At 50.2% G+C, this 25203-nt stretch overlaps 2 protein-coding genes across 2 annotated transcripts; one reads left to right on the top strand and one right to left on the bottom strand.

Moving 5' to 3' along the window:
* Positions 1–1049: 1049 nt before the first annotated feature.
* Positions 1050–13498, bottom strand: CRYBA4 (crystallin beta A4; the record flags this gene model as incomplete). Its single annotated transcript, XM_082853339.1, has 6 exons — positions 13426–13498; positions 6591–6641; positions 5814–5932; positions 4785–4926; positions 2781–2923; positions 1050–1197 (listed from the first exon to the last, which is right to left on the bottom strand). The coding sequence occupies exons 1-6, from the start codon at positions 13435–13437 to the stop codon at positions 1050–1052; spliced, it is 615 nt and encodes a 204-aa protein (XP_082709465.1). The 5' UTR covers positions 13438–13498.
* On the top strand, positions 13138–24056 carry CRYBB1 (crystallin beta B1; the record flags this gene model as incomplete). Its single annotated transcript, XM_082853338.1, has 5 exons — positions 13138–13287; positions 15043–15161; positions 18907–19039; positions 21797–21939; positions 23856–24056. The coding sequence occupies 5 exons, from the start codon at positions 13138–13140 to the stop codon at positions 24037–24039; spliced, it is 729 nt and encodes a 242-aa protein (XP_082709464.1). The 3' UTR covers positions 24040–24056.
* Positions 24057–25203: the final 1147 nt, after the last annotated feature.

Below are 25203 nucleotides of genomic sequence, written 5' to 3' on the forward strand. Positions count from 1 at the left end.
TTGTTCGTTAAGTCCAACAAAGTTAGCCTAGGTACCCAGCTAATACAGTCAGCTATATACTGCTGCTTTTACACTTGCTTCTGGACATCCTGGGCTTAAAATAAAGATACTGTACTACTGTACTCTATCCAGTACTGTACAGTAAAGTACACAGAAACACAACCACTTGTAGAGGATGCACGCACGTGACAACGTACGCCAGACATGCGAACTAACTGACGTGACTCGACGTATGAACGCACATTCGCATCTTTGAAAGTTTGCGACTTGAAGGTTTGTACGTAGAGGACTTACTGTAGCTAACAACTGCAGGATTTAAACAGTTTTCAAGTCTATCAAGAATAGACCAGAAGCTGGGCCATAAAATAAGTTTCCGTTCATTAGAATATTGAAATCTTGAGTATGTTCTCTGACCACAATGGACTTGAATAACAAATCAATGACAGTAAACTACCTAGAAAATCCCAATAAAATATCTAGAAAATAAATATTTATATACCACACCTTTAACCCATGGGTCAGAGAAAAAAATCAAGGGAGACTAGAAAATATCAAACTGAATGATAATGGAAACACATCAAATCAAAATTTCTGGGAAGCAGCTAATGTAGTACTTGCAGGGAAATTTATAGCTCTCAACGGCTCTATTGGGGGGAAAGAAAAGAGGGGCCAAAATTAATGACCCAAGAGTCTACCTTTAAAAGCTGGACAAAAGAAGAATAAAGTAAACCCAAAGTAAATAGAAGAAAGGAAATGTTAAGGATGAAAGCAAAGCTCGGCAAAATGAAACACAAATGATAGAGAAGAATCAACAAAGTTAAAGTTGGTTCTTTGAAGGATTAATAAAACTGAAAACCACAGGCTAACCCTAGACTTTTTTTTTTTTAATTACTTTTAGTTTATCGTGCTGACGGTGCGTGGACTTGCCCACATGGGTGCTGGGGTCGAACGGGTTACAGGGGGAGGCAGAGGAGAGAGCATGTAACAGCCTCCAACGCTCGTCTGATCCAGACAAGCACATGTTCACTGCTCAGCGCTGGACCCCCTGCTCACTGCTGGATCCTTCGGATGCTCTGCACCTGGAAGGTCTGGGCATGAGAGCCCCACTCCCGGAAATGCTTGTAGTCGCCTGAGTGGTGATCACACTCCAGCACATACTGAAAACCTCGGTAGCCAGGAAACTGGGAGCCAACCCAGCTGGAAAAGGGAAGAGGCAGACTGTTACCCTGAAGAGGCACCGGCATAGTGATTAAGACAGGGACAAGGGGACCCCATGCTGCAAACACACGCCAGCCATCCTGGACTTCCTTCCCTGGCATTCCTGCCCAGAATGTGCCCTGCTCTCCCCACCACTGGGTCCTTTTGATCACGCTGTTCCCTCTGCCAGTAACACCATTCCAACCCTTCTTTGCCTGGTTAAGTTGGATTTATCCTTCAGGTCTCAGCTCAGTCATCACTTCATCAGGGCGGTCTGACAGTCCCCTATTGAACCTTTGTAGCACTCATGTAATTAGGTAATTAACAGATGATTTGTAAAAATGTCAGGCTCCTCTGCCAACAGGAAGCTCCTGGGTGTAGGGGTGTGTGTGCTGGTTCATCATTATCTAGTGCCTAACATGACACCCAGCACAGAGGAGCTCAATAAATATTTGATGAAGAAAGGGAGGGAGGGAGGAAGGAAGGAAGGAAAGGACAGAGGGATGGATGGAGGGAGAAAGAAGTGGGGAGTCTTATTTTTCCCCCTCCTGCCTTATTCAGGGGTACCTCCAAGGAAAAGGCTATTCTTTCAATTCATTGACCCCTGCATTGTTCAGGACTAGATAAGGATTGGTGTCTCCTTTTCTGAGCTTCCCTTTCCCTTTCTGTAAGAGGGAAGTGGACTCAGGAATCACAAGAGGTCCATCCTACTCTGAAACAAGATCCTCTGGTGCTTCCCGAGAAAACTAAAAAAATAAAGTAACCCTACCTCCCACCTTTGCCCCTGCCGGCCAGGAGCCAAGGGGTACCTCAGAAGGTGACTCTCATCCTATATAACTGAGGATCTCACACCTCAGCCATCCCCTGGGTGAAAAGGGTGGGAAGGGTCAGTGAGTCCTGGGCTTGAAGCTGGATTCAGTTACCTACCTGCTGTTGGATAACTTGCTGTTGGAGCAAGTTGCTTAACCCACATCTGTTTGTTTACTCCTGGCCATCCATCCTCTCCCCTTCTGGTGACAGACCCTGTCACATCCACCCGCCTCAGTCAACGTGGGAAAATCCTCACTCTAGCAATGAGCACGTGACCAGGTCTAGCCAACCAGAGTACCCCATTCCTGTGGGCATGGTGATTGGTTTAGAGTTGAACCTGTGACCCAAGCTGGACCAATGAGAGCCTTTCCTGGAACCTTTCGTGGAATCACTGGGGCTGGCTGGAATATAAGGATGAAGCTGCCATCTTATCTTCACATGAGAGGAGCTTGCCTAAGAATATAGCCACACTGAGGCAGGCAGAGCAAGAGGGGGAGAAAGACAGAGCCCTACTGTCGCAGCTGGATCCAGCTGTGCCTGAAGCTAGTTATAGGGGCCAATAAATAACCTTTGAGCTCAATATCAGTGTGATCTGGGTGTCCACTACTTGCAATCCCAGAAATTTTGCCTGATAGCTCCCTGTGCCTCAGTATCTTCCTCTGGAATGTGGGCATCAGATCCCCAAAGTCCCCAGCATAGTTTTCACAGGAGGTGTCCCCATCCTTCTCAACATCCTCTCTGTCCCTGCCAAGCAGAGCCTTGCATCCACTTACGCCCCTGAGTTGACATGGAAGGAGCCCACTTCATTGCCATCCCAGCCCATGGCCTGGAGGGAGGGGTAGTCATCACTCAGCTCTCCTTTCTTGCCCAGGAAGTTCTCTTGCTCAAAGATGGTCAGCCTCGACTCGCGGTGGTTCTGCAGGTACAGGGAACAGAGTCAGAGCATCAGGTCCTCAGTCGGAAACCCAGGAGCCTCTGCTGGCCCCTATACCCCTGTTCTTGTCTCCAAAATCAGCCTTCCTTGAAACTTTCTGGAAGGACAGTAAGGCAACAGGCACCAGAAACCTTACAAGAGGTGTACTGCTTGTCCTTCCCGAAATTCCTGTTTCAGAAATTTACACAAAGAAGATAATCAAGGAGAAAAGAAGCCTTGTGGATAACAGGAGGGGGCGGGGGAGGGAAGGGAAGGGGGAAGGGAAGAGAAAAAACAACCTGAATACCCGATAACAGAGGATCAGGTACACTGGGATATTGCACTACGGTTAAGAAGGGCGTGGAGATCTGGGTTCAAATCCTGACTCTCCACTTAGCAGCTGACTAAGCTTAATCATCTAAAGAAAAAAAGTATGGGGACTTCCCTGGTGGTGCAGTGGTTAAGAATCCTCCTGCCAATTCAGGGGACACGGGTTCGAGCCCTGGTCCGGGAGGATCCCACATGCCGCGGAGCAACTAAGCCCGTGAGCCACAACTACTGAGCCCGCGTGCCACAACTATTGAAGCCCGCGCGCCTAGAGCCCGTGGTCTGCAACAAGAGAGGCCACCGCAATGAGAAGCCCGCGCACCGCAACGAAGAGCAGCCCCCGTTCGCCGCCAACTACAGAAAGCCCGCGCGCAGCGACAAAGACCCAACGCAGCCAAAAATAAATAAATAAATTTATTTAAAAAAAAACAAACAAAAACACGTCACACAGCATTTCTGAGCCTGTTTCCGCATCTCTAAAATGAAACTAACCACATCTGCTTTTCAGGATTGTTTTGAGAACGAAATGAAACCAGAAGTTGTAAACTGGGTAAAGGTAGGGATTGCATCTGTGAGAGTCCTTCCGAGTCCCCGCATTGGCGCAACGCCTGGGCCGTTTGTGAAACAAATGAACATTCACCAAATGATATACTAGGGCGCTATGGAAAATGATGCCACAGGTGAGATTTAATCATCTGGGAGAGTGATTGTGATATACTTGCAGAGGGAGAAAAGCTGGTTTCCAAGCTTTAGGTTCGTTATGATTCAACTTTTATAACCGAGTGATACGCGTGCATAGATATCTAGACATAGATGGATATACAGATCTAGACATAGATACTGATATCAACACTGCAGATATAATCTGTGGGTAGCATATAAGACCAAGGAAATCTCCAGCACTGATAACAGTGAGCTTTTGTCTCAGAGGTGTGCGTATAAGTGACGTTTATTTTCTTATTCGGCCATATCAGGTTTCCCCCTGAACCTTAAGTGATAAATGTGCGCCGTGTGGTTTAAAATCCATAAAAGTTGTTTTTGAAGGAAAAAAAGTACACCTTTCCAAGCCTCAGTTTTTTCATCTGTAAGATGGGAGTAATAATGCCCACCTCCACCCATACTCTGTAAACAGTAGGAAAAATATAAAATCAAGAACACTGGTAATGAATTAGGAACAAGAAATAGAACGCTTCTCCCTCACTTGCCCTGCCACCTCTGGCACCCAGACTCTCCCACTGTCCCTCAGTCATGAAAAGAAGGACACAGGACACGGAGGAGCTCATATTATGACCAAAGTTGCCATGGGCAGAACGTTTGTGGAGGGCTCCGTCCAGATGCTCTACGTACATCCTTTTACCCCACAACATAGGTACTATGGCCCCATTTCAAGATGAAGAGACTGAGGCCCAGGGGAGGGACCGCCACCTCACACAACTTGAAGCAGTGACGTGAGAATTTGAACTCTGGGACATCTGGTTCCCAAACCCCCACTGGAGGGGCTCAGGCCACCCCAGGCTCAGGCAGTGGCAGGACTCACAGCGCAGGCCACGGGCCGGAAGGAGGTGAGCCTCTCGGCGGGGTAGGACGTGTTGCCACTCCAGGCATCCCAGGACGGGTACTCACCCCGCTCCAGCACATACTGCTGCCCTTGGAAACCGGCGTGCTCAAAACCCACCCACCTGCGGACAGAGGGTAGAGAGTGCAAGAGGTTAAGAGGCCCCCCACCCTGAGTTCTAGACCAGTGGTGGTCACGCAGGGGTGACTCTGTCCCCCAAGGAGGCATGTAACAATGTCTGCAGGCATTTTTGGTCCTCGTGCTGGGAGGAGGGAGCAGAGGGTTTTGCCGCTGGCGTTTAGTGAGTAGAGGCCAGGGATGCTGCTGAATGTCCTCCAAGGCACAGGACAGCCCCCAGCACAGAACTACCCGGCCCCAAACATCCAGCCTGTTGACATGGAGGAGTCCAATCTAGACCTAGTAGCCCACTGCCTCGCTGTGCATACTGTAGGTAGGGGACCGGCTCCGTGCAGGTAGCTGGCACTCTTCCACGTGTCCCTCTAGGCCATGTAGATGAGGCTTGACCACACGCTGACTTAAGCCTTGGCCATCTCATGACTCTCTCTCTCTCTCTTAACAAAACATATCTCATGCTCAGAGCCTCAGTCAGGCAACAATGTTCAATTACAGAATGCTAGTATTATTATTATTTTTTTTACTATATTTAGTTATAGTTACCTTCTACTTTTGGTGAGTGATATTGGCTTTTGATTTGTGCCTAAGAGGGACATTTCAGATGCAACACTGGGTTTTAAAGGTCTGCCCCCACAGGGCTGCCTCATCCAGTGGGAAGGCTCTGTGTGAATGGTGCCCCTTACATTTGAGCAGTCCACAACCTGCACGACCTTACACTGCCATCCTGCACACTCCCCAGCATCTCAGACCCAAGGAAGGCACACCGGTACACTTAGAGCCTGGGAAGATAACACCTAGAACATCTAAAAGTCCCAGCACCCCTCTCTAGATCACTTCCTGTCTCCCCCACCCTGATTCCAATCCCCCTGGACTCACGCTCCACTCAGCACTTTCAAAGATCGCACAGTCTCAAAACCAAGCTCCAGCACACTGGGGCACTCAGCTGTGAACTCATGCCGCCGGCCTTGGAAGCCCTCCTCATCCCACACCACGATCTATGCCGGAGAGAAAAGGTGGAGACGCGCATCAGAGTCCCGTGAGCGGTTAGGGCTTCACCCTAGGAGTCAGGGTGGGGCAGATCAGGTAAAGCAGGGATTGCAAACTCACATGCCTCTAGGGGCCAGGAAAGGAGCGTGAGGGCTGAGGACCCAGGAGCATAGGCCCTGTGGAAGTGGGTGGCGTCTGCTCAGCGCCACCTACTGTTGCCACATGATAATGCAACCAACTGTTAAATTTCCCAAGACAACCCCTATATCTGGACTTTTCTGTGGACCTTCCATGTTTTCAAAGGCTGATGACAAACTCAAAGGTTGGGTTTTTTTTTTTTTCTTCTCTTTTTTAACACAGAGGAAGTCAAAGAAATCATGCCCAGAGACTATGTGCTATTACCAGTTTGCCATCTCTGCCAGAGACAAGGTTGAATTTGGGACCATAAGACACAAGTTCAAATCAAGACCCCAGTGTGTGAACTTGGGCAAAACCCTCTCCCTCTTGGAGCCTTGATTGCATCCTCTGTGAAATGGGCCCTCATTACCGCCCGCCAGGGGTGAGGTGGGGATTCAATGAAGGTGGGGGCGGTGGTCCCCAGGATCTGGGATCGACCTGTGCCCTCCCACTTCCCAGACATCGCCCCCTTCCCATGCCTCTTCCTACCTTCCAGTGTCCCGCTGACTTGGTGCACTGCAGAGACATGTTGCTTGTTTCCTACACAAGAGGAGAACGTGATACGCTTCTGCCCTGACTCTGCTCCCCTCCTTGAGGCTGAAGTCTAGTTTGGGCTGATTGGGCTCCAGATGGGTCCAGATGTGCCTGAGGTTGGGGGCAAAGTGTGGCTTCGGCCTGTCCCTCTCCTACCCTTTCCATCTGTGACCAATACCGTCTGCTTTTCTTCCATCCTACCGCTATCTCAAAACGTACCCATTCTGGGTCCCATTCCTCTAAGCCCTGCTCTGTATTGTTTTATCTGCTCACTATGGGAAATTTTCTGTAGCTGCTGGTGGGCGGATGTTTCACCCCAGGCAAGAACCAAGGTGCTCAGCTTAAGATAGCCTCCCAAAGACAGCATCTGACCCAAAAAGGGAACTCTAATAGTGGAAGCTGAGGCAACAGGATTGCAGGAGTAATTCTGGTTTTAAATGGGGGTTGCAGGTACTGGTCTTGATGTCTGGGTCCTAGTTAGGATGCCTCGGTTAGGATGAGGATGGCATTCAGGATGGCACAGTGATGTCCCCAGGATTGGGGACCTGGGCTCCCCTCCCTCCCAGGATGCTCACCCAGAGCTCAGATCCCACTCCTTCTCCGAGCCTGGGACTTACCGAAATGGACCCAGAGAACATGCCAGACCTGGCACCAGCGGAGGTCAGGCTCTTATAGGCAGGGAGGAGAGAGGGCCCCTGGGGGACAGAGCCCTGACTCAGCAAGCGAGTAACGGGAACAAAAGCCAGCCCTGGCTGGAACTCCAATAGAGAGGTGTCAGCAGCACTGGCTTCGGCTGGGAGGGAAAGGTCAGGTTGCTCCCACTCAGGGATTACCCATGAAGAAGGCAAGAGGAGGAAGGTCCGCCTTAATCAGCTCCATGGGACTCCTGACTGGAGAAGGATAACAAGCGGTAGACACAGAGTCTAAAAACCTCATCCTTCCTAGCTGTGTGACCTGGGGCAGGTCGTTTCCCCTATTTCTTCCTGGAAAATGGGACAAGAATAAACCATATCACAGGACTGGTGTGAGATTATGTAACATGCCTGGAACAGACATTCAACAAATGCCTATACGTTTCCCCCTCCCAGGTCCCTTCCTCTTCCAATGGGAGCAATCAGGGTAGGCTTCATGGTGGAGGTGGCATTGAAGCTAGGCTCTGAAGGGTGAGGAGGATTTGTACAAAGTGAGATGGAAGGAGACGCTTTTGCTGGGCAAAGCTGTAGAGGTAGGAATATGGGGCTGGTGGCCTGATGGTGCTGGAGTTCAGGGACCCTGAAGGAGAGCAGAGGGACACAGGCAGGAAAGGTGGCTGGGCCAGGGCCTCCAGGGCCCACAAAGCTCAGAGAGGAGCCCAGAGGGCTCTGTGGGCAGAATGAAGGAGCTGGTGGGTGTGAACATGCTTTGCAAACTGTACCACACCTGCTGAATATCCAGGGTTTGTAGAATTTGCTTTGTGCGCCCTCTCCCCACACTCCCACCCTCTGAGTTGGCCTAAGAGGGGGCTTTCACAGCATGGGAAAGAGCATGGCTGGAAACCAGATCGCTCTGGGTGACCTGGAGGATGTCCTAGGTCAGCTCATGGCATCTAAAATGGCAATATTAGTTCCCTCCTGAGAGGGTTAAAGGTAGCCCTATCAAACGCATAACTTTAGGGCTTCCCTGGTGGCGCAGTGGTTGAGAGTCCACCTGCCGATGCAGGGGACGCAGGTTCGTGCCCCGGTCCGGGAGGATCCCACATGCCGCAGAGTGAGCCATGGCCGCTGAACCTGCGCGTCTGGAGCCTGTGCTCTGCAATGGGAGAGGCCACGACAGTGGGAGGCCTGCATACCGCAAAAAAAAAAAAAAAAAAAAAAGCATAACTTTAATATTAGTTTGCCATGAAGATTAAAGGCTAAGAATGTAGGCTCTGTAGCCAGACTGCCCGGGGTTGTGTCCCACTCTTGTTGGCTCGGTAACCTTGAGTATGTTACTTAATCTCTCTGAGCCTCAGTTTCCTCATATGTAAAATGGGTATAACAAAGTAAATTGGGTTTAACCTAAGAGATAGGGGTATTGTGAGGGTAAGTGTGAATTACACATGAACAGCACTTGCTGTCCCAGAACTTCGCCTGGGACATAACATTCGTCATGTGTCTCCATCATCACTGTCATCATCACTGCTAATAAAAAAAATTACTATGGACACATCTGCACTCCCATGTTTGTTACAGCATTATTCACAATAGTCAAGAAGTGAAAATAACCTAATTATCCATCAATGGATGAGTGGATAAAGAAGAGGTGGTATCTAGATATAATGGAATATTATTCAGCCTTGAAAAAGAAGGAAATCCTGCCAAAAGAAGAAGGAAGCATGGATAGACCTTGAGGGCATTGTGCTAAGTGAAATAAATCAGACAGAGGAAGACAAATACTGTATGATTTCACTTACATATGGCATCTTAAAAAGACAAAATCAGAGAAGTGGAGAGTAAAATGGTGGCTGCCAGGGGCTGGGAGGTGGGGGAAACAGGGAGATGGTGCTCAAAGGGTATAAACTTCCAGTTATAAGAATAACAAGTTTGGGGACCTAATGTACAACATGGTGATTACAGCTAATACGTATCGTATACTTGAATGTGGCTTAGAGAGCAGATCTTACATGTTTCCCAACAACAAAATAAATAGTAACTATGTGATGGGATGGAGGTAGCAATCATTTTGCAATTTGCAAATGTATCAGATCAACATGTGGCACACCTTACACTTACACTATGTTGTGTGTCATTTATATTTCACTAAAGCTGGGGAACATGATTACCCTTAAACACAGGAGGGCGTCGTTTTTAAGAGCTTGGGTTCAGGAGTTAAAAGGATGTGACTGGGGGCTTCCCTGGTGGCGCAGTGGTTGAGAGTCTGCCTGCCAATGCAGGGGATACGGGTTCGTGCCCCGGTCTGGGAAGATCCCACATGCCGCGGAGCGGCTGGGCCCGTGAGCCATGGACACTAAGCCTGCGCATCCGGAGCCTGTGCTCCGCAACGGGAGAGGCCACAACAGTGAGAGGCCCGCGTACCGCAAAAAAAAAAAAAAAAAAAAAAAAAAGGATGTGACTGGGACTTCCCTGGTGGTCCCGAGGTTCAGACTTCGCCTTCCAATGCAGGGGGTATGGGTTCGATCCCTGATTGGGGAACTAAGATCCCACATGGCTCGTGGCCAAAAACCAAAATAAATAAATAAAACAGAAGCAATATTGTAACAAATTCAATAAAGACTTTTAAAAAAATGGTCCACATCAAAAAAAAAAACTTAAAAAAATAAAAGATGTGAGTCCTAATTCCATTTTACAGATGAGGAAACAAGCTGAGAGAGGGGAAAGGGACTTGCCTCGGTTTCCTCATCGGCAAAGAGGATTGATCTCAGAGTCCCCACCATCACAATGAGGATTATAGGAGCCACGTCAGTCAGATGCTCCCAGTGGAGCCATCAGCATGGGGCCGTGCACCCCCTACCTCTGCCCTCACTGGTTGGCTGGCAGCCCATTACCACAGGGATCATGGAACTGCCCCAGACATCTTGACCCTGAAACCCAGACCTGTGGGTGGCCCCTACCACAGGCATCTTGGCCCCCATTACAGTGGCTGCCCCATCCTGCGGTCGCTGGCCCCCTCCCAGGCCTTGGCCCAGGATGAAAGGCTCAGGGGGAGGCCAGGAAGTGAGGCGGGGGTGGAAGGGCACAAGGCAGAGCTGGCCCCAGGCCACGGTGACCTCCAGGCGCAGCTGGGCTCCGTGGGGAATCTGGGTTCCTGGACCCCCATAGAAGAAGCAAAAACCTATGCAGAATCCCCTCTCCCTGCCCCCCCCCCCCACCACCTGGGGCCAGGGAGTCAGACTGCAGGCTGGTCTGGCCCAGCAGCGCCCCTGGGTCCCTCCAGCCCTGGCTCTACTATGAGTTCGCCCTGTGTGACCTTGTTGAAGTCCATTGTTCTACCCGGGCCTCAACCTCACATCCGTCTCTGTCTGTCTCTCTCCCCATCACCGTCCACCTGCCGCTCTGTAGGTCCATCTCCATCATCTCTCTTTCTCTGTCGCTCTCCACGTCTCCCAATCTGTCTCCCTGTTTCTCTCTCGCAACCTGGTTTCCCTAGCTCCCCCTTACCCGGGCCAGTTCCTGACTCTGACCTCTCTGGACCCTAGTTTTGCTCATCTGGCAAATGGGTACAATGAAAGTGCCAAATAAGGTGGGTTGTCCTGGGACCTGACCAGAGGCAGCGGTGATACGTTTAGCGCTACTCACGGCCCCTTCTTTCCTGTGCAGCACCCCACAGGGACACCTGCGCCACTGATAACTGCAGACACGGAGGCCCTGAGGGATAGAGACTTGCCAAATGCCACACAGTGCAGAGTGGCTGAGCCTGGACTCAAACCCAGGTCCCCTATCTTCTGGGGGCTCCCCTTTTCCCTGCCCCAGGATTGGCAGCCAGCGGGGACCCTGTGGGCCCAGCCCCGGCTGGGGTTTGTGAGAGCGGCACCCGGGCAGGGGCTGGGCAGAGGCGAAGCGATGTGGCTACTGGCCAGGGTTTCTGCTGTGCCTGCCGGGCTCACAATGGGAAGTGCTGCCCTTTGCAGGAACCCGGCAGGGTCAGGCCTCTGAGGCCCCTGACTCTCTGCCTGGGGCCTGCTGAGCCAGCTCCCCCTTTGTGCCACAGACCACAGGGTCTGGTGTCTGCCAGACTATAAAATGGGGGGTCGGGCCCTCGTCACCCACTGCACCAGCCTGCCCTCCTGCCTGCCCTCCAGCAGGAAGTAGCAGGGCCCCAGGTAAGAGGGGACCCACCGCAGCTAAAAGCCCCAGGGGAGGGGAGGGGACAGAACAGAGGCAGAGAGAGGGGGAGGCAGAGAGATCAGGGACAGAAAAGAGTCAGGGAGACGGGGTAATCAGGAGAAAGGCAGAGAGAGAGAGAAAGAGAGAGAGAAAAGATAAAAATAGAGACAGGCAGAGAGAGGAAGAGAGGGAGGGAGGAAAAGAAAGAAGAAAGACAAAGAACAGATAGAGAGAGAGATGCAGAGAGCAAGATACTGGGGAGAGAAACAGAAAGACAGAAGCATAGGCAGAGAGAGAAGTAAAAACAGAAATAAACAGGAAGGCAGCAAGAGGGAGGGGGAGGGGAAAGGGAGGAGGCGGGGGTGGGGGGGGAGAGGAGAGAGAGACTATTGAAGGAATGAGCACATGTCCAGAACGCAAGGAACCCAGCTACCATACGAGGGGAATGTTGATTCATAGACTGACTTGGCCGGGGTCAGGGTGGGGGTAAGCAAGCGCCTGGAAGCCACAGATGTGGCCCAGATGTGTGGCCTTGCCCATCGTGGGCAGAGCACCCCAGAGTCACGACAGTCTTTCTCAGGGGAGACGCAGGGAGGGATCCGCTTGCCCCAACCAGCTCTTTCTTACAGAAAGTGTTCAGGAATCCACTGCCAGAGGGTCTTGATGATCTGCGCCCTCAGGGGGTCCTGGAGCCCCCTGGAAACTGTCTCCAAAATTAAAGGGGGCATTTTTTTTCCCCTGGGGACAAGGACAAGGCGTTCTTCAAACACTCAAAGGCATCCATGACCCCAAAGTAATGAGGAACCACTGGAATTGACCAAAGGCCTCTCCACCCAAAGCCTACACAGCCACAGCCTCCTTTTAGAACCCTGCCATGGGCCAAACACGTCCTCCTGGAGCCTCCTTTACGCCCCAGTCCCAGGCCTGTGTCTGCACCCACACACCCGTTCCCAGGCAGTACCAGAGGCAGCAGTTTGACTGGGAAAGGAGAGAGGAACATGCATTCATGCAATCTCTGAACAGATGTTAGTTGAGCATCTCCTGTGGGCCAGGCGCTGAGCCAGGTGCTGGGGATGGAAGGATGAATCAATCCGAATAAGTAAATGGCAAAGCCCAGTTGCTGGGTGCTTGCACTGAAATTGGAGTCCTACCACTTAGTAGCTGTGTGGCCTTGGGCAGGTCATCCACCACCCCCACCACCCCCACCAGCCTCAGATTGCTCAGAGGAGATAAGAGGTTACGGTGAGGGACGGATGTGTTCATTCATGAATGTAACAGAGCCTGGCCTCCCTTAGGCTTTCCCAAATGGGGCTTCTTGTTATGAATCTGCTGAGGCAAGTTGAGGTTGCCCAAGCCAAGAAGCATGATAAGTGACTCCGGGGAGGGGGGGGGGGCAGAGGAAGGACACAGCAGGGGGACAGCGAGGACACGGCTTGGTGGAGGTACCGGCAGGGTCTGAGGCCTGGAGAAAAGCATAACAGGGATGAGTGGTCCCCAGACAGGAAATCCTTGACGGCAAAGGGAGATGGGGACAGAAAACATTCAGGCTTCTGTTTTAGAAGGAGAAAGACTAGATGAATTCAGAGAAGCCTGAGCACACAGGGTGATGGGGGATGAGAGCCAGGGAGGCAGCTTGGGGGCGCCATCCCTGACTGAACCCAGGCCGAAGGGTTCTTTACAGACTTTTGCAGCTGGGAACCATGTCTCAGCCAGCGGCCAAGGCCTCTGCAACAGCTGCGGTGAACCCAGGGACTGATGGGAAGGGCTCAGCCCCGGGCTCCGGCCCCGCCCAGGCCCCAGCCCAGCGGGTGCCCGCTGCCAAAGGGGACCTGCCTCCCGGGAGCTACAAGGTGAGGACCTGGAGGCGGGGTGGCTGGGCTCCACCCCGCGCTTCCTCTCCCTCCTCCCCTTACCCCTCCCCTCCCTCTTCCTCCCCCTCCTCCGCTCCCCTCCCCGCCAGTCTGCGCAACCGGCTTGCACCTGCTTACATTTTGTCGCATGCAAGAAACAGATGGAGAAGGAGAGAAAGCGGGCTGGCTTAGCAGCAGGAAACGGCTGTCCCAGGAGGTCCTCCAGGGCAGAAGGCCGGCCTCAGACCCTCTTGAAAAGTGTTCCAAGCGGTCGGTCAGGCTGAAAGGGCTCCTGGAAAGCGAGGCATCCGGTCCCTTCGGATTGGGTTGGGTTGGGTTTCAACCTTGGGTGCACAGAACTGGGTCATTTCACCACCCTTGGTTCATGACAGGCTGTCATGCAGTCCACCCCTGGCCAGATTTTATTTATGTCGTCGCTTATTTAATGGTTAATTTCAATTTAATTTTTAATAATACAACACGCACCTGCAAACCCACCACTTGTGTGAAAAGCCAGGACTTGGTAAACATCCTCAATCTAACTTCAAAGTGTTCCCGCCCCACTCCGTTCCCACCTCTCCAGCCGCCTACCCGCCCCCCACCGTCCCGCGAGCCCACCTCCTTCCTCCCCTACGCGAGGCTACTGCCATCCTCACCCCGTCCATCATCTGCTTGCTTGCTTTTCTATGTACTTTGATGCATTGTTCCTTTAAAAGTATATATGTGTATTCTATTTGTTTTTAACTTACTGAAATGAACCATATGTAATCTTTCTGGATTTTTCTTTTTTCTTCCTATGAGATTTCTAATAGTCACTGATACTGTTGTGCGTTGCTGTGGGTCATTCGTTTTGGTTGCTGTGTGATGTTTCCGAGTGTGACCGTCACTCCTGGGTGATTGGTAGCTTTGCTGTCGTGAACGGCTTGGTTAGGGTGTTCTCAGCCATGTCACCTGCAAGAGTTTCTCTTGGGCAGATAAGTGTAGGAGTGGAAGGGCTGGGTCAAGGGTATGTGAACCTCTTTCCCTTTTATAGCTGGAAACTGAGGCTCAAGAGAAGGCATCCACTTGCCTCGGTCCAAGTGAATGGCAGCGTTTTCCCAACTTGGGGCAACAAACAGATAAAAACCAAAATTGGATGCTTAGTGAGAGGAGGGGATTAGCCCACGTTTACACAGGGGCCCCTGCTTCTGGCCTCCCCTATGGTTTGTTGGGTAGACTGGTGAATGTTTCCTGAGCATCAGCTCTGTGGCAGGGGCTGGGGCTTGGAGATAAAGAAATGGATCCACCCCGTTGGTCTTTGGAAGGGTTGAGTGAAAGGGGAGAGGGGTGAGAGATACCCAGAAGCAAAGCAGCAGTGACTGTGTAGTATGTTACTTGTGCTGCTGATGGGATGAGCACAGTGGGGGGGGGGGCACTCAACCAAGCTCACCCAAGGAGAGGGTATCAGGGAGGGCTTCCTGGAGGAGGTGACAACTGAGCCTAGAACAGGACAGGGGACATGAGCTCCAGGATGGGGATATGTGATGAAGAAGGCATCCCAGACAGGAGAAAGAGCACAGATAATGGCCTGGAAGGAAGATCCATCAGTTCCTAAAGATGGTACAGATATTAAGTTCACAGATCTTGGCTCATGGCAAGCTCTCGTGTGATCTGGGCACAGCCTGCTCTTATTTACATAGGTACTTAATGCATATTTGACCTGGAGCCTCTCCCTGCTCACTCTGCCCCCTTGACATGGGGGCTTCTTTCCTGCAGCTGGTGGTCTTTGAGCAGGAGAACTTCCAGGGCCGGCGGGTGGAATTCTCCGGGGAGTGCTTGAACCTGGGAGACCGCGGCTTCGACCGAGTGCGCAGCCTCATTGTCGTCTCAGGACCGTGAGTGTTGGGCAGTGGAAGGGCACTCCCACAGCCCTAGTAAAGTAATAAGAAAACGACCGTAGCTGCCATTTACTGGCCACCCGCTCCACTCCATGCCTATCACCATGCTATCAGAGACACATACAGCCATCCCTCAGTATCCGAGGTGGATTGGTTCCAGGATACGCAGTGGATACCAAAATCCTCGGATGCTCAAGTCCCCGTGGTACAGCCAAACCTCTGTATCCGCAGATGTTGGATGCATGGGTACTGGGGCCAACTGTATATTATTTCCAGTACTTCTTTCAAACCCAAGAGGGAGGAAAGAGAGGTATGATTCTCCTTCCCATTTTACAAGTGAGGAAACTGAGACTCTGAGAGGTGATTTGATTAACATAAGGTCACACTGACAGTAAGTCATGATTCCAGGCTCTAGAGAGATGTTTTTTTCTGCTATAGAAGGAACCCTGCCCATCACTGATAGCAGGAGGAGGCCAAAGAGCCAGGTGTCCATTAGCTGTCCCCTCTCCTGGGCATCAAGCAGCCTTAAAGGTAATACTAAGCATCTGTTGAGTACCCATTAGTGCCAGGCACTGACTGAGGGCTTTACCTAGAGGATCCTACAGTGCTGTATGAGGTAGGGGCGATTCTTATTCCCATTCGACAGATGAGGAAACCGAGGCTCAGAGAGGTTAAGTCCCTTGGCCAAAGTCACCTAGTGGTAAGTGGTAGACCCTGGGTTCAACTCAGGTTGATCAGTTTCATCTCTAGCGCTTTAGTCACCATGCTCCACAGCCTGCCCCTCACTCTCTGGGCTTCTCTGGGCTTTAGTGACCCCCATATAAAACAAGAATCATTGTCCCTTGGACATAGTGGCTGCACCAACTTCAGCCCCTGTGCACTAAGCTCAGGGTGCAGGGCCAGCCCCCGGATAAGACCCACAGGGCCCCCTTGCCTCTTGTCTCTCCAGCAAAAAAGCCCTCAAGGAGTGTGATCAGCCGGTACACACAGCATACAAAGAGCAGAGATAAGCTTTGAGGTCAGACAGGCCTGGGTTTGAGTCCCAGCTCCCCTGTTTGCCTTGTTCAGCGTCCAAGCCTCAGTTTCCTCATCTCTGAAATGGGCAGAGTAATGGTCCTCACTACCCTCCACTAGATTATTCTAAGGTCTGCAGGTGATAACGCAGCATGGGCCTGGCACTTTGGGGGTGCCCAAACATGGCAGGTGGCAGAGGATTATTTACCCACCCTGTTGCCCTGTGAGTTTAGCCAAGTTACCCTGGGCCAGGGTAGGCTGGTAACCTCAGCCCCACCCTCAGACTGCCCAGCTGGGGGCAGAAGCTGCCGGATGTGGCCAGTTTGGGTTTGCAGGCTTTTTTCATTGTCTGTGACTCAAACCCAGAGCATCTCTCCTCAAGCAAAGATGCGGCTGGTCTTTGGTGTGTGCTCTGGGACTGCACCTGATGGGAGAGAAAAGATCCTGTGTTCCAGGGCCCTGGCTCTGTGTCAGGACCAGCAGAGTCATGGGAAAAACAGTGGTGGAAAAAAAAAAATGAGGGGATGAGGTGGGCAGGGGGAGGGGAGGAGAGGTGTGCCCTCACATAGTTGGGGAGGGGAGGCATGCCTGCCTGAAACCTAGGAGGCCTCAACTGACACCGACACCATCATGTGACTTTAGACCAGTGACTTAGCCCCTCTGAGCCTCAGTTTCCATATCTGGGAATTCAGATTTCTGCCCTACCTCTCTCCTTGCTTATAAGACTCAAATGAACCGTAGGAGATGAGAAAAGACACTAAAATAAATATTGACAATTCCTCACTCATGTAACGGGTCCTCACTGGGCATTATGACTCCTGAATAAGACAGTTTCGGGGGAGGGTGGCAGGGTGGCAGGACCACATCAGTGTCTGTCTTTCTATAAGCTCAGATCTCCAGCAGCTTCCCTTCCTCTTTAGTCATGAAAGATATTACTGATTATGCTTTCTCTTTTAAACTCTCATAACCTCCTGACAAGGTAGATACAATCATTTCTTCTCCTTTTCGGAGGCTTAATGAGCTTAAGTGACTTGCCGAAAGCCATACAGAAAATAAATGATGAACTGGGATTAGAACTCAGGTCCATCTGTTTCCAAAGTCTATGTTCTTAACTCCTACAAGGCACCATCTTCCAAGGCTCCCTTCCCATCCACCCATTCATCCATCTGTAGATCAACCCATCCATCCATCTGTCCATTCATTCTCCACCCATTTCTTTATCCCTCTATTTACCCCTCCCTCCATCCATCCATTCTCCATCATGCATCCATCCATCAATACACTCATCCATAGATCCAGCCATCTATCCTTCTATCCACCTGTCCATCCACCTGTCCATCCACTTATCTACTCATCCATTTAAACTCCCTCCCTCCCTCCCTCCCTTCCTTCCTTCCTTCCTTCCTTCCTTCCAGCTTCCTTCCTTCCTCCCTCCCTCCCTCCCTCCCTCTTCTCCTCTACTCTAGACTAGGGAGGACTGAGGCAGATTCACCTCTATTCTGGAAGAATCAGTCTGCATCTTCAATTCTGTCACTCCAGTGTGGGTTGGCACATTCCTCAGACAAGACTTGAGGCTCCTGGGACACATTCTGTTTCAGTCTGTGGTGGTAGCCCATCCCTCCTCCATCTGCCGCATCTCCTTCTGGGTAGAGGAAGGTCCCAGCAGCCCCCAGGGAGATAAGACTAATGTCAGTGACCCCTCAGCCCTCTCATGTTCCCTCAGAACTCCTGAACACATAGAGAGCAAAGTTCGAGAGGCTCCTTAGTCTCAGCCTTCTCATCTATGAAATGGGGATCATCTTATCTCCCCCGGAATCCCTGGTCCCTCTAACACAAGCTCACTGCCATTCTCAATCAGGTGCACTGAGAAAGCCCCCATCTGACATCAAGCTTAGTTAGTCCTTTTAGAGAACTGAACACCTGCATAAGCGCAATCACATTTAATTCTCATAGGTATCTGAGAGGTGAATATTACTATCGTTTCCCTCCCACTGCCCTCATACCGATTACTGTCTTCTGTGTGCCAGGCCAGTCTTTACCAAAAATACAGGTGATTTAAGCACTGTATCAATTTTTCCCTACCCCCATACCTCCAGGACTATTATTTATTTAATATATTTCATTTTAAGTAAACATATATCAAAAGAACCTTTGCATCACTTTTACAAATGGACAGCTGATATCATCTGCTATAGGTAAAAGGTATCCATAAACAAATTTATACAATGAACAAAGTATAATAGCCTGCTCAAGGCTCTGGGCTGGTGACCTGTTCTTCCTTTGCTACTAAGAGAGATTAATAGGTGTTAAAGACACATAAGTATCCAACAAAGACTTTCTCCTAGCTGGAATCCATTTTTTAAAAAATGTCTTCTTGTGTGTTATTTCTCCCAAGTCCTTATAATACTTAAATTATATGTAAATCCTACATCTGGGGAAACATTTTGCTCGTATCATTACATACATTGTCTCATTTAATCCTTCACCAACTTCAAGAAAATAGGCGTATTAGATGAGGAAACCGAGACTCAGAGAAGTGAAGCAACTTCCTGTGGTCACACAGCCAGTCAGTGGCATAGCCTGGGATCAAACCCACCGGCCTTGGGGCTGCCTTGCAAGGGGAAGATCGGAAGGCAAGTGGTGGGAGGGGCTTCTGCTAAGGATTCCTCTCCTCTCTGCCTTTGCCCCTCCTGACTCTCCCCGCCCTCCCCATCTCTCTCATGTCCAGCTGGGTTGCCTTTGAGCAGTCCAACTTCCGGGGGGAGATGTTCATCCTGGAGAAGGGCGAGTACCCGCGATGGGACACGTGGTCCAGCAGCTACCGCAGCGACCGGCTCATGTCCTTCCGGCCCATCAGGATGGTGAGTGGCTCCTGTACTGGGCCTGGGGGATTAGTGCAGCAGGGCAGGAGCAAGCGTGAGGGCTGATGGCCAGGAGAGCAAAGGAGTCAGGTGAGCAAGAAAAATAAAGAAGGAATGGTGGGCAGGGAGGCGCAGCGACCTCTGAGTTGTCCAAGGGCAATGGCTCTTGTGCTCAACAATTCATAAGGCATCCCTGATACACTCATCGTGTGTCCAGCTCCTACTAGGAGCCCAGGGCCAATGGAACCTAGTTTTTTCCTTCTCTGCTGCTGTCAAGAGTGGACTGAACCTCTCAGTTGTTGTCTTCCTTGACTCTCTTTGTGGAATGTTTCTAATTGCCGACTGCACATTAGGCACTCCTGGGGAGCTTCGAAAAATCCCAAGGTCCATCCAAATCATCAGACATGCAGGTTGAAGCTCGTGTAATAGCTGAAAAGAGGGATATTGTAGAAAGGCACCATGAAAGGCACCTTATCCCGATGATAAGACTATATACTGAATCAGCCCTTTTATAATGTTCAACTAGAGTAGGTAGCATAACTTCAAGACTCAAAGCCAAAGTAGGTGGAGTTATCTCCAAGCCAATCACAGGTTTCTTCTAGAATTATGTTGATGGTGATTCATGAACCAGCCACATCTTCACTCACCAATGTTAATGTCTGATGGTAACCAACTTTTGCCATCTGAGATGGGAATTTTCGTGAAGAGTTTTTTTTTTTTTTTTTTTGCAGTACGCGGGCCTCTCACTGTTGTGGCCTCTCCCGTTGCGGAGCACAGGCTCCAGACATGCAGGCTCAGCGGCCATGGCTCACGGGCCCAGCCGCTCCGCGGCATGTGGGATCCTCCCGGACCGGGGCACGAACCCACGTCCCCTGCATCGGCAGGTGGACTCTCAACCACTGCGCCACCGGGGAAGCCCCGTGATGAGTTTTCATGCATGTCCTTTTGAGGCTATCATGTGCCCACAGCCAGCTGTTTTGGCATCACCAAACGTACCTTAATGGATTATCCATGCCGATCATTCCTAGTGTTTTTCTCAAATTGAGGCTGAATTATCAGCCTTAATAATGGACTCTTTGTGAGAATTCGTAGAAATCTCTCCGTCAATCGTCCTTATAAGGCGGTCTATGTCAACGGACCTTGTTTGGAAGAGCGATCAGCTAGGGCATTTCCAGTAGCTTCTAGAACCTTGCTGTCCAATATAATAGCCATATATGGGTATTAAACACTTGAATCTTGGCTAGTCTGAATGGAGGTGTGCAACAGACATGCCAGGCTTTGAATACATAGTAAAAAAGGAGAATAAGAATGTAAAATACCTCATTAATATTGCCATGTTGGCTACATATTGAAATCATCATCATTTAGACACATTTGCTTAAATAAAATATATGATTAGAAAAAAATCCCCGAGGGGGAGGGAAAAATGAGGAGCTTGGGATGAACACACGCACACTTCTGCATATAAGATAGATGACTGACGGGGACCTACTGTATAGCACAGGGAACTCTACCCAATATTCTGTGATAACCTATATGAGAAAAGAATCTAAAAAAGAGTGAATATATGTATGTATAACTGAATACCTGAAATTAACACAACATTGTAAATCAGCTATACTCTAATAAAAGTAAAATTTTAAAACAAAGAAAAAATTCCCGATGCCTGGACCCCGCCCCAGACCAATTAAGTCCACATCTCTGGGGCTAAGTCACAGGCACTGATATCTTTTCATGCCTCCTAGGTAGTCTCTGGGTAGCCAGGGCTGAGAGCCACTGGTCTAATTCCTCCTCTGTATCCCTGCCACCATCCTAACGTGGCCCATCTTCTCTCATACCTGAGTGGCTCCAACTCCCTGCCAGCTGGTTCCCTGACTCCTTTCCAGCCCTCTCTCCTGGGAAGTTAGAGGGATCTCTATCTCAACCATCTTCCACCTACAGTCATTCATTCAACCACAAACACATTGATGTGTTTCTGCCAGGCTGTGTCGTAGGCCCTGGGTATGCAGCTGTGCTTGGGACAGGCAAGGTCCCTGCCCTCGTGGGAGGTATCTACTGAAAACCTCATCACAAAAATGAATCTGTAATGGCAAACAACTGTTGCACGTGCTGCACGGGGGCCATGCAGTGTGCTAGGAGAGGGGAAGAGGAAACCGGAGCTCTGATGTTGGGGAAGAGGGGGTGGGAGGGGTCAGGGGTGATCAGGAGAGACAGCTTGCAAAGGATGGGAACTGAGTCAGCCATTTGAACAGTCTCCCAGGGAACAGGTAGGGCAGAGTTCCCGGAATGAAGATGGAGTGGGTGGGACCAAGGAACTAAAATAGGGCCACTGTGGCTGCAGCAGAGGGAGTGGAAGGGAACAGGGTGCAAGATGGGATGGGAAGAATGAAATGCTTCTCTGGAAGGTTCTGCCCTTCGCTGGCTGTGTGACATTGATCAAGAACCTTGACTTCTCTGAGCCTCTGCATCCCTGATCGTCATAATAAAAATAATAAATTTGCTTGGAGCACTTGGTGTATGTATGCCAGACATCATGCTAGGTGCTCTGTATGGGTTAACTCCAGGAAGTAGAGGCTGACACTCCCTTTTCCCAGATGAGGAGGGCGCTTTGAGGCTGGACAACTGCAATCCTGGGCAAGTCCCATGGTGGCCTGAGCAGACTCCGCTCTCTCTTTCCACACCCAGAAGGCCCTGCTAAGTCACTTCTCTTTGCCCCATTCATACTTCACAGCCCTGACCCAGTCTCTCCTTCCCCAGGACGCCCAGGCGCACAAGCTCTGCCTGTTTGAAGGTGCCAACTTCAAGGGCAACACCATGGAGATTCAGGAGGACGATGTGCCCAGTCTCTGGGTCTACGGCTTCTGTGACCGCGTGGGCAGCGTGAAGGTCACCAGCGGAACGTAAGAATCCCTCCTGTGGGCCCTCATCCCCTGCTTCAAGCTCAGACAGATTCGGACGCCGTTTCCCTTACAGGATGTGACATCAGACATACAGGAAAGGCCCCAGCTCCTCCTAAATTCTCTCTGTGCCAGTGGCTGGGATTCCACAAAGAGAGCTTCATCCCTCTGGGGAGTGGAGTCATTTGTTGACGAACTACATGTCAATGTAAACAGACCTAGCAAGTTGTTCTAAAAAGTGGGAAGATGGAGCGAATAGGGGCTTCTAACTCTGTATTTGGGTTGGAGGAATAATTAAGTGCAAGGGGCAGAGTTGACGTGAGTAGATGAGTCTGGATGTGTCTAGGGAAAGGGAATATTCAGGGAAATTGTAGCCTCTAGGGACATGAGTAGAATGACATCTGAGAGGTGAGACTGTGTAATGAAAGGTCCTTAACCGCATCACTGATGCACTGTGGGACCCGGGTGAGCCACATGCCCTCTCTGTGACTCAGTGTTGCCATCTATACAATGGGCTCAGCAGACTCCTTATTCCAAAGGACTCCTTCTGCTCTGAACTCTCAGGATTTGAAGCTTTCAAAACAGAGCCCCATGTCCCCATGTCCATGAGAACACAGGGAAGGGCCGGATACCTGAAGGAGGTCACTTTATCGATGCCCCTGCCTCCAAACAACCACCCCTGGTCTCCTCTAGGCAAATGTAAGGTGTCTACCTCTCCACCCCAGACTCTTTCTGAGCTCCTGTAACACCGTCAGGGCTCTGACCTTTTTCTTGCTATTTTCTCCTTCCCTGAAACCCAGTATCCCTGCATTCAAGGAATCTGAAATTTACTAAACATTGCCTGTGAGCCAGGCTCTGTGCTCAGCACACTGGGGGAGGCAGAGATGAAGAAGGGCCAGTTCCTGCCTTCAGGGGGCTTACTCAGTCTAGCAGGGAGATGTCAGTACACCTGTGAGATGATGTCCAACAATAATAGGTAAGAGATGGTCCCCACAGGAGGTCAGAGGAGGAAGGAAGGTTTCTGGGACCAGGGTATGTGTGCTGGAGTGGAGGGTGGGTCCGAGGCTTATCTGGCAAGGCTGGAACTTAAGTCAGACTTTGAAAGATGGGCAGGGGCTCTGGGAGAGGCCTGGAAAAACCCTCCCAGCAGAGGCAAGGACAGAATTAGAAATAAATCATGGATAATAACTGGTATTAATTGCTTACTGTGGACCAAGCACTGCACTAACTACCTTCAATGAATAGTTATTGAGTCTTTACAACACACCAATGAGGCAGGTATGTCATCACGCCCACTTCATAGATAGCAAGCTGGTGTTCTGATAAGTCATCTACCTAGTAAATGGCAGAGCTAGGATTTGAACCGATTATATCCGATACCAGAATGTGTGATCCCAACCACTACATGCAAATTCACTTTCATACAAAGGAAACCATTTTTTGAAACAAAGCTCCCCCTTCTTATCTGCCTCATTGCTAACCAGTCCCCAGGCCCTATCTTCACTCCCTTTAATCCTGTTCTCTGAGCTCTGGGTCACCACTTTCAGTGGGATGTGTATTAATCTCCCTACCATGTACATGTAACCCACTTAGTAAGTACTTTAGATGCATTTTCCCATTTGGCCCCCAAACACCCTAATGAACCAGCTCCCATGACCATCCCCACTTTCTAGAGGAGAAAACTGAGATCTGTCAGAGAGGTGAGATCACTGGCCAAAGCCAGCAGGAAGCCAGCAGGAAGGGGCAAAGCCAGGACAGAGGAGGCCCCGGTGAACCCAAGCCCGAACCCTCACAGGTGAGGGATGGAGAGCAGACTGCAGGGATGGATGGATGGATGGAGAACTGACTGGTCAAGGTGGGGGTCCAAGTGCCAGGTAGTGAGGCTAGCCATCTCCATGCTGTCCTTGCTTTCCTACCAGCTGGGTCGGCTATCAGTATCCTGGCTACCGCGGGTACCAGTACCTCCTGGAGCCTGGTGACTTCCGGCACTGGAATGAGTGGGGAGCCTTCCAGCCACAGATGCAGGCTGTGCGCCGCCTGCGTGACAGACAGTGGCACCGTGAAGGCTGCTTCCCCGTGCTGGCCGCTGAGCCCCCCAAGTGAGTCTACACACCACTCTTCTCTCGTGACCCACCCTTCCGGAGACTCATCTTCCCCATGCAAATAAAAGTTCCTGAAGCCAAACTGTCTCCTGGGTCTGTGAACAGATGGATGCCTCAAGGTCCCTTGTCATTGCTGGCATGTGACTTCCTCTGTCTTGATAATTATAATAATAATCAAAACAGTGAGCACTGCTAAGCTCTTTACATTCTCTTAGTGTATCTTTTGGACTACTCTAGGAGGCCAGTATTATATAATTATTCCTATTTAAAAAGTGAGGACATTGAGGCTCAGAGAGGGAAAGTGACTTGCCCAAGGTCACACAGGTGTCAAGTCAAAATCTGAACCCAGGCAGTCTGGTTCCAGAGACGCGCTCTTAAACAAGTCTGTGTTTTCAAATTCTACTCCTTCAGGTACCACTCTCCTGATTTTTGCCTTCTCTGCTTACCACCTGTTTTATTAGTTACTTAATATATTTATTTAAATAAATAATATTGTGTGCTTAAATGCACTGACTTGTAAATAAAATTTGATAACACTACAGGATGTGGAAAACAGGCATCATATGGTATAGATAGAAAGCAGTCATATAAGTAAATACAATTTAAAAAGGCGAAGTATTGAATTCTCAGCAGACACCTCGCTTGCTGAAGGTTTTAGCCTGCATCCCGCTTGCTCTTTGACAAAATGGGTGATTAGCAAGAGTCAGAGAGAGGTCTGAAAGACACGCTTGCCCAAACTGACATGTTTCTCCCTGATTTAATCAAAGAAGAGTAAAAAGAGGCTTATTTCCTTGTATCTGATTTAGTGTTATTTAATCCTGGGTCCAAGTTCCACCTAGAATCATCTCTCCTGCTACAAATGACACATGCCCTGCTCTGGAAATCTCCATCAGGCAGTATTGACTCCTGAGTCAACAAGTAGCATTGATTGATGTTATTAACCATTAATCTATGCAGAAAGCCTAGGGGAGGTGTTGCCATGGATACCTTCCTGGAGGAGGGGATATTTGAAGGGGATCTTGAAGGATGGACTAGGAGCTTGCCTGGTGGCGAATGAGGGAGATGACATCCCAGGCAGAGCAAACAGTATGGTCTCTGCTACCCCATATGGCACCTTTGTGCAAATGATAAAAAGATGCTACTTCCTCAGGACATTTGACGGCCA

Source organism: Leucopleurus acutus (genome assembly GCF_964270905.1).
Source record: "Leucopleurus acutus genome assembly, chromosome: 13".
NCBI lineage: Eukaryota > Metazoa > Chordata > Mammalia > Artiodactyla > Delphinidae > Leucopleurus > Leucopleurus acutus.